We start from the raw sequence: 17774 nt of genomic DNA on the forward strand, positions 1-17774 counted from the left end.
AGAACTGCCGTTTCAGAGATGCTTTGTCCAGCACGTCTTGCACCTACTACCATGCCACGTTCGAAGTCCGTTAGATCACTCCTTTCCCCATTCTTGCTACGGTTTGTACGCTTAACTGATACTAGAATGGTTGTTCTGCTGCTTGCTACGGTTTGTACGCTTAACTGATACTAGAATGGTTGTTCTGCTGCATTTATATCCACAACTGTGGTCATGTGACTTGCAATGTCGTGGGACAAACCATTTGTGTGCACAGCAGGGGTGGACCTAATAAAGTGCCATCACAATATAGGTTTCCTACACTATTAACGTATGATTGTTAAAAACACTTGGGGCCACCCAATTTCGCGGAACCGTCAGTTTAATAAGCTTGGCTTAGATGAAGGTCTGATAAGCGCCCAACGCTGCTAGCCAGTCAAGAAAAAAGCCCAGTAAGCACCTGTTCTTACAACGAGGCAAGGCAAAATGAAGGAAGCATGGTTTTTTCTCCGGGACACTTTTTTCCGTTCAGCAAATAGCAAATCGACCACAGAGAGCACGCAATTTCCAGATATTATGTACGGCACAATACCTAAGTTGCTTATGCGCCTAAAACCCAACAACATGCATGTTTACCAAAATTGTATAATTTTCAACTTACAAACTGAACACGGTACAGTGTTCGTTGGTTTTAAATTTCGCTGGTGTAATAAAAGCCATGAAATATTACTATTTGGAATAAATTTAAAGAAATTGGACAAATGATTAGAATGGATGAACGAATTAAGTAAGTAAAAATGTTATTTTTTAAAGGCTGTTGCTATATAAGCTTGCTTTCTTGTATCATTTTCCACTGCTACAACTAATATGCTAAGGCATGATTTATCTGATGAGCTTGTATGAGAAAAATACGCTGTTTTTTGTGAAAGAAAGGCGATAAGTAATTGGTTTGAAGAGCTTTCGTGAAGTTCTTTATGATAAAACTGAGTATACAAAATATCACAGCAGATACAATCACAGTACTCCCCACACTGAACGAAAAATGCCCGGGATCGAATCCTCTTAATGACGTGAGGAATTTTTATGGGCTTTTTTCACAACGTAGCTGAATTAGTCAGTCTCAGACGAGGGTAGATGCGTGTTTTTTATCTCCAGGAAACTCAGGTTTTCGTACTGCAAACAGGTAAACCACTCACAGAATACATGCCATTTAGAAACACAATATACTGTCACTCCATAGCCTTAGCGCTTTGGCACTTAAGACACATGCAGGATCTCTAAAAAAGTAAGAAGAGGGCAGAAAAGGAAAAGCGAGAGAGGAACATAGTGGAGGAATCGGATAATCCGAGCAGAAGACTTCAGGATGAGCAGATGAATAAACATCCGAAAAAGAGAAAGCAAAATATCTTTCACATTGAGAGAGTTCCTCTATACTTAAAAATAGTACCATAAGTTACGAATATGAGATTTTCCTAGGACTAATGTCAAAAATGCAAGTCATCTCGAAATTCCTAAGCTGGACATCAAATTAGTCGCGCTCAAAATTTATGTGGCCACATTAATAGGTCTTGGAGAGCTGCACGGTTTTACATTACGGAATTTAAGGTATTTCGTCCAATAAACAGGCAAACCAATTGCATAATACCTGCAAGTACAGATAAGAAACATGCTGATGCTTCGTGTCATTCGTTACACTCGCGCGCGCGAGCACACACGCACGCACACACACACACACACACACACACACACACACACACACCACCACCACCACCACCATGTTCGACATCAATAGGCTTCCTTATTTTAAGATGAAAACAATGCGTAAAGAAAACACACCGCATGCTGGGGTATAAAGTCCACTTCGCCTTTTTTGACTTGAAAATTCTTGTTTAGTTATATATTATATATTTTCCGTATAAGTCGGCCCGCAGCCGTTTTTTTACACTCATATTCTGCATCTCGTAGGGGTGTATTCCATTAAAATCTGCATTAAGAGCCACTGCCCACTTTTCATTCAATTATTTCTGCTCTTTCTTTTAAAGGTTTTCATTGTGACATTTTATTGCACTACCTGGTAAACTGTAACCAAAACCTTAAATAGAAGGTCATGAAATTAAAATATACAAACACAGGTGAGGAGGTGCCATCACTCTTGTGGATGCCATACACTGAGTGGCCAATTTATTAAGTACAACTATACTTTTCATGAAATAGATCGCTCCCTCAGTAACAGCATCACTGTTCGTACTGTGTGATATAAAGCGGACGGGCAGATATGTAGGGACTGTATGTGTGCAATTCAATGCGAGAGAGAGCAAGGCAAAATATTTAAATAACTTGAACGTGGCATGGTAGTAGACCCCAGAAGCACCGGATGAGTATTTAGAAAACTGCAACCTCCTTGGGGTTTTCACGTACGATTTTATCTCGGGTGTATCAGATTGGTACAATTATCAAATAACATCCAGACAACAGAGATCCTGTGATCGGAACAGCTTGTTATGTGAGAGGCAAACAAAGCTAACAAGATTGTTGAGGGTACCAGAAAGGCTACAGTCAGTCAAATAACAATCCAGTAGAACAGTGTAACGAAAAAAGTATCTCAAAATGTCCAACTCTCGAAAATACAGTTCCGGACGAATTTCATGAACAGTTTTCGTCTGGGAAAGAAGATAAATTCCTGGTTTTAAAAGGCTGAAACAATACATTTTTTCTGCCTACATTAAACCTCGCAACAATTGCAAAATAGTTATTAATCCTTTCATTTTGTGTACCTCTTGTGCTAATTGCATTACCTGAGCTTCAATCATCCACGCTGGTAAAACCTCACAGTCTGACCACTTAACTCCAGCTATCCCCTTGAAACAATTCAAGCAATCTAGTTTTCCAGCCCTCGTCAGTAGCACAGTTGATAAAATCGCCATCCTTCCCACACCGTGTAGAAAACGCCTGAGTTCGAGTCCCATCAATGACGCGAGGAATTTTTATAGGTATTTTTCAAAGTGGGCTGAGTTAATCAATCTCAGGGAAGGACAGCAAGTTTTTGTCTCCCGGAAACTCGGGTTTATAGTCTAGTAAACAGCAAGTCATTACGGAACACAAGCAATATACGGACATGTTACATATAAGGCGCAATATGACCGAAGCTGCTGAAGCGCCTAAAACCCTACAACCAACCGATCGACACTTTCTGCACTTTATCCCTTATATAAATAGCTTACATGGGGAATAAAAGTAAGTCTGTCGTCCAAAAGCATTCAGGTACATGACTTCAGAAGCATATGGTATAATTACATTATTAGTTTTCACTGTGGGATTCCTATTTCCAGACAAGAGTCCTTTAAGACGACTGTCTGGGAATTCATTATGTCCTATCATCATCCTGAACGGGAGAATTACTGCCACTAATTACCTTGATATTTGAGTGACCAGATTCACCCATGGTTCGAACATTGTTTCCCACAAACGATGCCATATATTTCAAGATGATAATGCTCCAATACGCACAGCGAGATGTATCCAAGCTTGGAATGAGAGGTATGAAACTGAGGATAAGCATCTCCCATGCCCTGCACAAAATCTCAAAATCTCCCTGGATCAATAGAAGCTTCGACCTCATGTTGAACATTAGTACTAGACCCTACCTTCAGAGTCTGCGTCCCTTTCTCCTCACTATTTTCAACCTGTTGGTTGTTTTAAGGGTTTTCATGCGATTCAGCGACTTAGACCATATTGCGCAGTATACATATATTATGCCTACAAATTGTGTTTATTCTGTATTAGATTTTCTGTTTGCTGTACAAAAACCCGACTTTTCTGGAAAAAGCAGGTTTTTCGTACAGCAGACAGAAAATCTGTATATAATGTTTATTGTATACAAAAGTAATATATACAATTATACCCTTCACAACAATGACAGGGTTAAAATTCCAAATCAGCCCTATCATGAAATATTGTTCGTTTCCACATCCGGGTTCACCCCTTCTGTTTGTTTCTCTGGAACAACCTGCCCTTGGTGTGAACTGCACCCAAAACCTGTGGCGGGCACTTAGAGTCCTATTAGAGGCTCTGCGGTCAAAAGTCAGAAGAACAACAGGACCCAACATTACTCTAACATAAAACAGTACACTGCACCCACTTCTGGGAATTACAGGGTTCTGTTACTTCACACGAGAAATGATGGCGCAGTTGTGGGAAACCACTAGCGGAGCGCCAACCCAAAACCTCTGTCAAGTTTGACTACATTCGAAAGACTACGCGTGTAGCACAGTGGTATCGTCAACGTTCTCCTCACAGGGTGGAAAAGGCCTGGGTTCGAATCCCGTCGATGATGCGAGGAACTTTTATGGGCATTTTTCACTCCGTGGATGAGTTAGTCGGTCTCAGGGGTAGGCCAGCAAGGTTCCCCCCACCGGAACCCGAGGTTTTTCGTCCAGTAAAGCAAGCAAATCAATCAGAGAACACACGCAATTTATAGTCACAATACACAATGGGTAGATGAAAGAATTTTCCGGGTGACCCTAAAAATAGTTTTTGATTACATTCAAAAGATGGCAGTCATGTTATTATTGACCCGTCTCTTACGCTTCAAGCGAGGTTAGCATGGTGTTCCTCCCAGAAATTGTGGTTTTTCGTCCAGCAAATCGACCACAGAACACACGCAAATTACGGACATCATCATTATCATTCTGAGTTACTCTGGGAGAGAGAGAAGGAAATCACAAAGAAAGAGAAGAATGATGATATCCAGCTCAGGACCCTGAGTGTGCCAAGCCCATACTAACCAGATGTGAGCCCCTACAGCGCAATATGGCCTAAGTTCCTAATGCGTCTGAAACCCAACAACAACCAACTCGTTTCTTTTCCCACTCTGTCTCATAGACGTTCAGTTTCCGAACATTCCTTTTTTATAGAAACACGAGCACCTCTTTTTCTGTAGTTCCTGTAATTCCTCCACTCTCTTCCAAACCAGTCCGAACACGTTTCGGAAGCAGTCAGCATCCATTCAATATCCATCTCCAAACACAGAATCAACTTTTCTCTTCCCCGTTTATCCCTTCTACTTTTGTTTATTGAAACAGTCTTCCCTCACATATATTCACCTAAAACTACGATCTGCATAAATTCAGATCCGATGTCAACAAACACCTTGTGTCTTGTCAGCCTTCAACCCCTGCATAGTACTATAATTTCTAATACATTTTGTGTTTGGAGTTTTCATAAAAAAAATTGTAAAAATATGTATGTAATAAACTGTAATTATAATGGTAATCCATGTCTTGCTAACTCTAAACACATGTCATTAAGGTTAGGATTTTGTGCTTGGCATATAAGTCGATCGTTTAAAAATTTTAGACGATCTTTTAGTTCTTGAAAGATTGACTTATACTCAACAATGTGCGTGTCACAAACGGCATGGAAATTTGAATTTGAATTGCAGACACTTTCAATTTGAATTTGAAAGTGTCTGCAATTCTGCCCAGACACGATAGGAGGGAGTATATGATGAGAGCCTTGTCGATCAATTCGGCCCTGGAAAGATTGTGCAAGGCTCAAGGGGTAGAATTTTTTTCAGCCTGGACTGTACTTGTTAACAGGAGAGATTGCTTCTACAGGGATGGGATACACTTAAATAGAAAGGGTGCAAGAATATTTGCTGATGCTATCGAGGCAGTGTTAGGTGGGTCCGAAAACTGCTAGCTTGGGGGGAGACAAAGACCAATAGATTGACAGTAGCCACTGGCAGAGGTGAAAGAGATTCTTGCACTGCTTCTATTAGAATGAGCAGAAGCCTGAAAAACAAGATGCAGGATATTTCAGAGACTGCTGGGAGTCATTGCGGTACAAGTAAACACATGGGTTGTGTTAGGGTAGCTAAAAATAGAAACAGGTGCAGGTATACTTGCGTGTACACCAATGCTAGGAGTTTAGTAAATAAATTTGATGAATTTGAGGTATTGCTCAAAACATCAAAGGCAGATATTGTTGGGATATCAGAGACGTGGTGTCACACAGATATAAGGAATGCAGAACTGGAATTTGGGGAGTACAACGTCTACAGAAAGGATAGACTGGATAGGAAGGGAGGAGGAGTTATGCTTTTAGTTAAGAAATACATAAAATCCAAGGAAGTGAAGCCAGTGGACATCGCTGGACAGTGCAGTGTCGAGTCAGTTTGGTGTGACATAAGCATTGGGAGATCAAAATTGAGAGTAGGAGTGTGCTATAGGCCTAATGACTCTGATGAGTATAATAAGAAACTGTACCCCCAATAGAGTGGGCCAGTAAATAAGAGAGTCTTATAATGGGAGATTTTAATTTCCCAGATATTGACTGGAATTTGGGGGCTGGTCACTCACACACTAGCAAGGCTTTTGTGGATTAATTGGATGACTGTTTTCTACATCAGCATGTTCGGGAGGCAACTAGAGGGAGGAATACTCTTGATTTGATTATCAGCAGTGATTCTTCATGCATTAAGAATCTGCAGATAAATGAACCACTAGGTGGCAGTGATCACAGTGTGCTGAAGTGGGATTTACTTAAAGAGGTAACTACCATTAGGGGTAAAGAGAAGGGTTATTGCTTTCGTAAAGGCGACTACGATGGACTGAGACAGTATTTAAATTCTATACAGTGAGACCAACTGATGATGTTACCAACAGCAAATGCAAAATGGGAAGCATTCAAAGAACTTATCTTGGAAGCTACTAGGCTTTACATACCAACTAAGAAATATTGTTCAAAGTTTAGGCCTAAATGGATGTCAGATGAACTGATGAGGCATATGGCAGAGAAGAAACACGCAAGGGATACATATAAATTAACACATGACACAGAAGCCTATGATAGATACAAGTTGATCTGTAACCAAGTTACAAAGGAGGTTAGGCAGGCGAAGGCAGATTACGAGAAATCTTTGGCAAGGGATGCAAAGAAAAACAGCAAAGAGTTCTTTACTTATGTAAACTCTAGAAGGAAGGGGATGAATCAGATTGGACCACTTGATATCGATGGGTCAACTGTTGATGATCCTGCTCAGGTAGCTAACAAACTAAATGAATATTTTGCATCGACATTCACACATGATGAATTATTTAGCGAGGGGAAAGCCAGAGGTGTATTCAACTCTAGCAGTAAGCTAGAGAATCTTGTAATAACTGAGGGTAAAGTGGAGGAGAAATTGTTGAAGGTAAACACAAGAAAGGCACCCGGGGTGGATGGGATTTATCCAGTTATATTAAAGGAGGCAGCAGAGGAAGTAAGCAAACCCTTAGCCATAATTATGAGAGCTTCCTTGGACTCAGTGGAGGTACCCACAGACTGGAGATGTGCAAATGTGACCCCAATTCACAAAGTAGGATCAAAGGCTGACACAAGTAATTATAGACCTGTGAGCTTAACTTCTGTTCCAGGAAAATTAATGGAGGCACTAGGTAAAGAAGCACTGCAGGATCATTTAGACAAGACTTCAGTTATAGCTCGGACACAGCATGGTTTTGTTAAGGGGAAGTCTTGCCTGACCAATTTGATTGGATACTATGATGCAGTCACAAAGGAACTGGATGCAGGGAATAACTTTGATATTATATACTTGGATCTTAGAAAGGCTTTTGATACTGTTGCACATGGAAGACTGCTGCACAAATTGGAGCAGTGTGATATTGGAGGCAAATTGCTGCTGTGGATAAAGGGGTGGCTGAGGGGGAGAAGGCAGAGAGTGGTAATCAATGGACTGCTCGTCATGGACTAATGTTATTAGTGGAGTCCCTCAGGGCTCAGTGTTGGGTCCATTATTGTTTTCTGTATTCATAAATTATATTGATAATGGTATATCAAGCTTAATGTCAAAGTTTGCAGACGATACAAAGGTAGGCAGGGTTGTCAAGGACACTACTGACACTATGCTGCTGCAACAAGGTCTGGAAAGGTTGAGCAGATGGGCTGAGAGGTGGCAAATGAAGTTTAACATTGACAAATGTAAAGCACTACACATGGGAAACAGCAACCCCAGAGCAACGTATCAACTCTGTGGTACTACACTGACAGTGGTAGAGAATGAAAGGGACCTGGGGGTGGTTGTGCAGGCAGATATGAAGTTCTCTGAGCAGTGCAGACGGGCTGCAAGAGTAGCTCATGGTGTATTGTCAATTATATATAGGAATTTTTCTAGCAGGGATAAGGAGGTGATTATTCCCTTGTATAAGGCAATGGTCAGGCCACACCTAGAGTGCTGTATACAGGTCTGGAGGCCTCATTTCAAGAAGGATGTAGAGCTGCTGGAACGAGTACAGAGAAGGGCAACAAGATTAGTGAATGGAACAAAGGGGTGCTCTTACGAAGAAAGGCTTAAGTTTTGCAAATTACAGTGTCTGGAGACTAGGCACCAGCGAGGTGATCTGATAGAGGTGTATAAAGCTTTGAATGGTTTGAGCATGCTCAATGCTGATGGGATTCTTCCTCTCGTTCAGAATAATCACCTGAGAGGGCATAAATTCAAATTGAGGAAAGACAGATGTAGGATAGACGTGCGGAAATTTGCCTTTAGCCAGCGGGTGGTTGGTTGGTGGAACAGACTTCCACCCCTTGTCGTGGAAGTTGATAGCCTAAATAAGTTTAAGGCTCAGCTGGACAGGTATTTTGAACGAACAGAGGGGTGAAGGAGAAGTGGTTTCTTTTTTTTTATTTTATTATATATATATATTATTTATTTATTTTTTATTTTTTTGGCTGATGCTGCATAAGCTTGCTTTCTTGCATCAAATGCCTCTAGTAATGCTAATGCTAATGCTAAGTCGATCGTTTAAAAATTTTAGACGATCTTTTAGTTCTTGAAAGATTGACTTATACTCAACAATGTGAGTGTCACAAACGGCATGGAAAAAGTTAGGGAAAAGAATAGAAATTTTATCACCGTGAAGATACCTATGATTCACAGTTTTCGTTAAGATGGATACAAATCTTTGATACAAAGCAGCAAAAACTTCATCCACTGAAATTGAAGTTGGGGGGGGGGGGATTTCGCCATATTAGTAACTATTCTAATTCGATAACTGTTCTTTATCCTGTTTCAGATGATGACAAAAATTTCGATAAAAACTTGAATTAACATATTAATTTTTGCAATTATCTTCGAGATAATTTTATTTAGGAGTAGTAAATTCTAAATAAAATCCGGTTTTTCTTTTTTATTTTGCGATTGTATGGTGTACAGAGAGACTGCTCAACTTTAATTTCTCAAAGTAAATATCAATCAAATCATGCATTTGATTCTACGGTATCACTTGCTGTTCCGCATTCTCTATTCCCTTTTGGTTTTCCTTGTAAGCAAGTTGATTTGCAAGTTTCAATTAACCCTTGCCATTTTGGCTGTAATAATTCCTAAAGACGGTTATACAGAATTAACAGTTTTCTTCCAAATTTATTTTTCAAACATTTTCCTGTTCATGAGTATCACCATAAAGAACGTTCCATTACACGAAGGACTTTACACTGCCTTCATTAACCCTCCTTGGCAGAATAATAGCCGTGTAGTTTTCCATCTTTGTGAAAAATTAGAAGCTGATTTTCTAGAGCAGACTTCAAAATCTCAGAAGGGAAGAAAATCCCAAGTACGACATAGACTACTCGCTTCTCCAAGCAGGGGGAACTCTTGTCAAACGTGGATTTGAATTCCTCCATCACATAGCCTGTATCAACCCTCAGTGTTTTATCAGGGAGCAAGTAAGGAGAATTTCTTCCCCATCTCTGACAATCTTGTTTTATTACTAAAACAAAGGATTAACAAGAAACTCGGCGCTACGATTTAATACAATATTAAGTTGTTGTTGTATTAGGGTTTTAGAAGCATCGGAGACTAAGGCCATATTGTATAATGTCTAAAAAATTGCGTGTGTTCTGGGGTCGATTTTCTGTTTTTTGGACGAAAAACCCGAGTTTCCAGGGGGAAAAAACTATGCTATCCTCGCCTGAGTACGACTAACTCAGCCACGTTGTGAAAAAGGCCTATAAAAATTCTTCACGTCATCGAAGGATAATATTAAGTAAATAGGATACGATGTCCTTATAAAAGGCAAAGAAACTTGTACAAAATGATAGCAGTCTTAAATTATGTCGCAGAACCTAAATTTTATTCTCTGAAACTTCTCTGAAGGAACTCCTCTGATGTTTTATAAACTAACTTCACCTTTTAAACCAAGTTGAATCTGCAATTCATCAAATAGAACTTCTTGATCTTTATTTCAGTTCATACCGATGTTTAAGGTAACGAAAATCTCACTGGTTTGAATGAACATTCAAAGAAAATAATTTTCTTTAATTAGTTTCATCTTTAGTCCACTGTTTTTCATCAATAATGCTCTCCCAAATGCATATGAGGAATATAGATTTTAAGGCACGTTTTATATTAAGTATCAACAACGTAACAGCGCCAAAAAAGGTAGACATACACTGATGTGCAAAACTTAAGGACCAACGCTATTTCTAAAGGTTACAACCACAAAATCAAACGAAACAGCCTGTGGCGATTTGCATAACTGGGGCCGTTCAGTAGAAAGCTGGTGCACATGCAAAAATTTGAATCGTGATGAGAGCTCACATAAATAGATAAAAGCAGCAGTTCAGCAGTTATGTGCAAATTACCGAATGGTGAGCACGATTGTTACAGACGTTCGATTGGTTTCATACAGTGTTACAGACAACGAAATGGCCAGTAGAAAACATCTGGATGACTTTATCGGGGGTCGAATTATTGGGAAGCTCGAGGAAGGTCGAAGTGCGAGGAGTGTGGCTGCAGAGTTCGGTATCGCCCATAGCATTATTTCACGTGCATGGTGGGCCTTCAGAACGACAGGTACAGCTGTTCGAAGGACCAGTGGTGGTCGTCCACGAAAACAACGGCCACTGATGACCGCTATATACTGTTACAGGCCAAGAGGGACTGACACCAGACAGCGGGATCCATTGCAAACCAATTGCAGAAACAGGACGCAAGATATCGCGGTTTACTGTGGCCAGGCGACTCCATAAAGGTGGACTGTTTTCACGACGGCCAGTACGCTGTGTCCCTTTAACACTTGCCCATTGGAGACACCGTTTACAGTGGTGCATCGAAAACAAGGACTGGACAGCAGCGCAATGGGGCAAGGTACTCTTTACTGATGAGAGTAGATTCAGTCTCAGCAGCCATTCTGGACGTAAGCTAATCTGGCGAGAGGTTGGCAAACGGTATCACCCCGCAGACATCACTGAAAGGGATCGATATGGTGGTCGAGGTGTTCTCGTCTGGGGAGGCGTTATCTTGGATGGGCGTACACAACTCCAGATACTGGTAGGCGGTACTGTAACCGGTGCACGCTACTGTTCTGAGGTAATCCTTCCCCATGTGCGTCTATTCCGAGGTGCCATTGGCCCGGAGTTTGTGTTTATGGATGATTACGCCACACCCCATCTGTTGATATGCTTTTGGAAAGTGAGGACATTGTTTGTATGGATTGGCCTGCTCGTTCCCATCGATCTAAATCCCATCGAACACATATGGGACGCTCTGAGGAGACGCCTAGCGGCACGTACACACCCACCAGAAAATGTTCACCAGCTGAAGATGGCGCTGACAGAGGAATGGACGATGTTACCTCAAGAACTTATCAACAACATTGTTCTAAGTAAGGACAGTCGGTGCAAAGCCTGCATCGACATTAGGGGTGGCCATATCTCCTACTGAGGACCACCTCTTCATTTGTTCCATCTTTGGCAACGATGCATCTGTGTCATGGCAGCCAGTGCTATGTTGCCATTTTTGAATCAAGTCCCTCTGTACTGTTTTGTTTCCGTTGTTGTGTGTCGGTGTTGTTTCCTTCATCATTTCTGTACCTCACGAGGTTCCTTTGGTATGATTTTCCCATATTCAGGCCACTCCTATGAGAAGCTACAAGTGAAAATCTGACTGGTCCTTAAATTTTGTAGACTAGTGTAGTATTAACCACTCTATGTTTGAAAAGGTAATGAAGGCTAATATAGCGACTGCCCGTTTGGTCTGTTCTGAATTTGCGCAAAGATATATACACATATACAGATGAGCAAAAGTTAAGGAAGGTACCCATTTTCTATTGTTTGAGACAAAATATATGTATAAAACTGTAAAAACGTATGTAATATATAATCATTTGTTTTCAGGAAATGTGCATAAAATTTGCATAAGAGGCCAGCAGCATGCATAATTCACACCCTTTTCAAAAATAGACTTTAGTATTTTTTCACTTTTAATTTTGCTATATGAGAAAAAGTATCTGATAGGTTTCTTTTACAGGAATGCACATGACAAGGAATGCGACAAAATATTGGCCTTAACATCCAAATGCAAGAGAAAAGTCTGCACATCAAATTGCAGTGGCGTTCTTACCGGTCGCGGGATATACTGTATCAAGGTGTACAGTATGCCAGGGTATCAGAGATTTAAACAAAGGGGACTTTATGCTAGGAAAACCTGGAATGTGCGTTCCTCTAACCCAATCCAAGAGGACCCCATTTATGATGAAACACAAACTGGGACACTGAAGAACAAGGAGAGTGTTCTGTTCTCTAATGAGTTATGAGTTGATTCAGCTAGTGATCCTCCACGGTGTCATATCTGGAGAGAACTTTTTATCTCGCGATAACAAAATGAAATCTCAACAGCGATGAGATATTCCTCAAAATGTACAACTTCCTTAACTTTTGTTCACGCGTATGTATACTACCCTACCAAAAGTATTCGAAAATTTCTCCCAGTGTACTGAATGGTTCAAACTGCGACGCATGCAATGTACAAACACGTTTAAAAGTGTGTAAGCAAAGCAGGGATATCAAAACACAAGCAGAATGAGTCGAGCAAAGCAATTAATGATCGGTTGGCGTATCAGCAGTTTGTTAACGAGTGCGACAATCACACGTTTGAACCACTAAACGTTAACCGCAGCCGATGTAATGAAATTACTACAGAAAATAAAGGTGATGTAGGTGTATACAAAACGGTCAGGTAGGATAAAAAAATGACGAATAGGAATCGCCAATTAGAAGCAAGTGGTGAAAGCAAACAGAGCGACATCTGTTACGATGGAGTTTCACATGTCCACAGAAATGCCCATAAGTGCGTACATGATCCGAGGGCTACACCACATGGGTTTTCAGGACAGAACTGCTAATGTTCACACAAAATCCACGCCCGAACACCAGACGCCATTTTCAATGTTGACTAGCCCATTGTTCTAGTATCACGGAACAGTGAAAACAGGTCACATGGGAATATAAGTCGCGATATACAATCGGTATGGGTGTGAAAATTTCCAGGGGGACATCATAGGCACAATACCACACTGTATTGTGCCCCTAATGAAGTGCGCCGGAAGCGGAGTAATAGTCTGGACTGCTTCTGATGCGTCTTTTCGGACTCGAATCGTTGATTGTAGTGCCAAAATCATCAATGCCCACACTGTGGTAGCTATGTGGAAATGGGTTCTTAATGTTTCAGCACAATAATACTCCGTCCCATACAGCGAACAGTGTGTGGACAGCCCAGAGTCCAACCCTCAATTCGATCGATTGAACACCATTATGGTGAAGAAGAAGAACGCCAGATGAGGGTGAGCCCAATATCCCACTGTTTCTATTTCTGAACTGATGACTGCACCGAAGGAAGAATGGACATTCGAATTCGGATAATTATTCTAGCGAGATTGGAACTTGTTGTGATATCCATATCGTCTATTTCTCTGTAGGAACGTGTGTTCGCGTGCTTTCCCCCCCCATGTTTTAGGGGCTGGAAAACACCTGATAACGTTTTGGGAAAATCCTATTCCCTCTGCCTGAGACCGGCTAACTACAGCATCAGTTGAAAAGGACTTTAAAAATTCCTACAGGTCATCGATGGAATAAACTCGCACTTTCCCAAACCAGCGACGGCGGCTAGGTATCGTGCCGACTAAGGTACCCGGGTGGAGGAGAAGGAGGAATAGTCACAAATTCAGATGGCAGGGCCTGCTAGAGTAAAATACAGAACTACTGGGTATCTGTTCTGCCTCCACGGGGATACGTGTGGGTCCAGTCGGGGGCCCAACGGCTAAATGGCCAGATGAACTACAGAATGTAACACTACACATATACAATATCCATACATTTTTAAATTTCTGGCCTCGACAGGGTACTGTTTACACCTGCAATGAAAGCAACGCGGAGATGGGGGGAAGCCCTGGTCAGTTAGACACTAAATACACTTTACACTTTATAAGGAACTGATCGAAAATGTTCCACGACGGATCCATGTTGTCAAGGGACAGAAGATGGGCCTACGTATCAATTTGTTGATTAAAAATGTGTGTTTTTCCAAATATGATGGTGTTAGAATACTTCTGGTAGGGTAGTGTGTATAAATGAACAGCTCTTATGCATTATGAATATGTGAAAATAGTGGCAGAAGTATAACTTTCGAAAATGTAGGTTTGTTGTTTTATTCATTTTTTCCCAGTGGAAAAAGAATTTAATGAAACAAATTTGCTTAATTCCCCAGACTGAAGAATCAACTGTCTAATAGACCAAAATAAAATAACCAATCAATAATAAAATAGTTTCGTTATCATATATAAAACCTTTTAGGAAATTACAAATAGAATCGAGCTTCAATCCAACAGAGGTACAACATTGGTATATTTCTGTGTATGGATTTATGTGGTGATTGTGAATCACTGTAACCATCATAACATAAATGTATACATTGGGGAACTTGATGGGTTCTCAAGACGGACACGGTCCCTTGTCAGAATAAATGTCAATACAAGGAGTTACTCGCCTATAAAAATATTTTATGAACAGAAAAGAAATCGTTTAACGGTTAATTTTAGGCGGACAAAATTTTAATCGGTTAATATCTCCAAGTATTCTTTATCTGCACCAAATTCCGTGTAATTTTGTTAAATAATTTTCAGGACAACAACGACAGTACTCTGATAATACTCGGGACTATATGTACAGATGACAACTTAAGAAATGTTTCCAAAGGCGAATTCTTAAATTTAAAATAAAATAAAAAAAGAATGGGATTTCCTCAATTATTAAATTGAGGATATCACTATAAGTAGGAGATACCACTATTTAAAATTTTTGGTTACGAGTATGAAAAGTGGGACATTCGTTTCATTCCGACAGGGTACAGTGTATAATTCTCGAGCATCTACTTTTCTATCTTCTGTTTTTTTTTTTTTTTTTTTTCCTTCTGAACAGTTACTGGAGAAAAAATGTATTCAAAACTGAAACGCTTAATTTGTAGAGTAATTTTCATTCCATGAAATTACTGTCACTTCAAATTTCCAATACTTTGTTTGTCTTTCTGTCACGATCTTTAGTGCCGTTGCTAAGTTACCAGGTCTCAGCAGGGCAGTAGGGTTTTTACAATACTGTAAATACAAGTATTTATTTCACATTTATATTACTGGCAGAATTTCTATGAATGCATTTTTTATGTTGCGTGGAATGTTTTAAATGGCGGACATTACGTAATGGTAAATGGAGAAGTGTTCTTTAGAAAAAAAAAACTGAAATGGACCAAGGAAATATTCTAACGAAACGCAAAAAAAAAAGAAGTTTGGTATTTTCACACAGAAAGAAAATTTCAAAACAGAAAAATAATTGCAAGTTTATGCAATGTGGACCAGAGTTTCAGTTTTGGAGAAGTCCAACGTAGAAAGGGTGACTTTTCAGTGGGAAAGCAGAGGAAGGAAGCAAAAAAAAGCAAACTCACCTAAAAAACTCTTTAAGATTATAGAATATCCAGGAATTCTTAGAAATAAATAATTATTTTAAAATAATATATTTATAAAATTCAAGAGTCTACTTTTTAAGCAATAATAAAATCAAACTAGCGGTTCCTCCTCTGGCGCAATTCCCTCCTACAGGCTGCATGATCCACGTGCAGAGCACCCAGCCTGTCTAGAGAAATTATACAGGCTTCATGCGGCGGTTTACCGTTGCTTTTCAGGCCTATTCTGTCTATTCCAGTGAGTTCGTAGACCGATTTTCTGAATAACTGAAGAGGAAAATCCGAATGCCAGAATTCGGTAGATTAGATCCGACTGAAGAAATATTTAAAAATTCCACCAGTCTAAATCAGGACTCACTCGAAACTCTCCAAATGAGTCGCAAGTGGCGAACCCACTATGTTGTCATGGAGAACTATCTACAGATTATTACAAGAGGAATTCAAATCATATTTTTCGAAAATTCTTTAAAAAAAGGATAAAGGATTGAAATTATAAACGACTGTATACGCTGAGCAACTAATTTTTTAGTAAACACACAAAGGATTAATTTAAATTAATTTATGTTAAGAATGGCTGAAATATGTAAAGTTATAGAAATCGCCAACGCATGTTTCTACAGACACTGCTAGTCCACTAAACAACGTCCTTTACTTTAACAACAGGAACTGCTGGCCACCTTAACCCTGGCGCCTGCCAAAGAATTCAACGGCCCTGTATATATATCTATTTAACTAATTTTAGACAATCTCTCAATACTTCTATTTCTCTTTTGTTCTTTGATTTCCATAACATTAATTAAGTTCTGTCTCCTTGACGCTCCCTAAAACTATTGCAAATAAGCATTTCTGCTGTTGCCAGCGAAATTCAATGTTCTTCAATATATATATATATATATTACAACATGCTCGTTTTGCAGAAAAGATAAACAAGAAATTTTAAAAATTCATATATAAGGCAATCAACAAAGTTTCGGTAGATGTGAGTATATGAGCGTAAACAAGAGTATAAAATATACAAGAAAAGGGCTCACCTGTGTTGTTCCTGTCATTAGTAGCGTTTTGATTTTTCGTTTTATCTTCATCTAAGTGTCGAAGCTTACGTTCATGTTTTTCAGTAGGTATAGACACTGCAAACCACACTCCTGCCATGTTGCTTGTTCACGCTACCGATTAAGACTGTGGCGTTCGCACGTGTTTTGTGTGTGATGTACCGCTCTCTCCCTGTGGTATTCCGATGTGCTTCGATTGGCTGTACAGGTAACAGTGATAAGACTGCGCTGGGGAACTGGGATGTTGACATTAGGAAGGGGTGTTCTAGACCCCACGTGAAATCTGACGTTGGAATGTACCTGGCAAAGCGCTCCTATTGGAGCGTTGCTTATATGTTCTGAGAAACTGTTTACGGATTCAGAGACAGACAACTTACACTCATTAAGAACTACGTGAATGTTTCTTATTACGCACCGGATGGCAGGAAAAAAACAAGAAGCGTTCCAACTGAGATTTGTGTATAAGATGCTCCAAAAAATCCTTACATTGAAGTAAATCTTACAATGTACCAATTCTTCATTACTCTGACTTACACATAAAAGAATAGAATAATCGTGATACAGATACAATGGGTGCCATATCTCAGACGTTGCAAGAGACTAAAGAAATAGATAAAACAAAATTGAGCACCTGAAGTGAGAAATTCGATGAGACGTGCGATATTGAGAAATAAAAATAGGAACGATAGAAAAGATTGAGGGAAAGAGATAGATATTAAGAATAAAACAATAGACGGGACAGTAAAACGCCAGAGATTATCTGACATTCTCTTAATAAGGCCACAGATAGCTGGTGTTACTGATAGATGTCTCCTACTGCACTTTTTTGAATATGCGTCAACTGCAGTCTTAACTTTAAAAGTTGAGCAATGGATTGGGTGATAAAAAGAACTTGATAGTTTACGCAATTAAATTATAGGCAAGTGATCTGTATTTCTCAAGATATACAGGATAGTCCA

The 17774-nt window shown here is 39.8% G+C and overlaps 1 protein-coding gene across 1 annotated transcript in view; it reads right to left on the minus strand.

The window, feature by feature from the left end:
- The window catches only part of LOC150081024 (uncharacterized), a 136719-nt gene extending 119703 nt beyond the window's left edge, over positions 1–17016 (minus strand). The window contains exon 1 of the mRNA XM_090380983.1: positions 16798–17016. Within this exon, the coding sequence (XP_090237109.1) occupies positions 16798–16915 (118 nt within the window). The 5' untranslated portion in view covers positions 16916–17016. The remainder of the gene's footprint in view (positions 1–16797) is intronic.
- Positions 17017–17774: the final 758 nt, after the last annotated feature.

Source organism: Mastigoproctus giganteus, chromosome 9 (assembly GCF_048544385.1).
Source record: "Mastigoproctus giganteus isolate SK-2022 chromosome 9, ASM4854438v1, whole genome shotgun sequence".
Lineage (NCBI taxonomy): Eukaryota > Metazoa > Arthropoda > Arachnida > Uropygi > Thelyphonidae > Mastigoproctus > Mastigoproctus giganteus.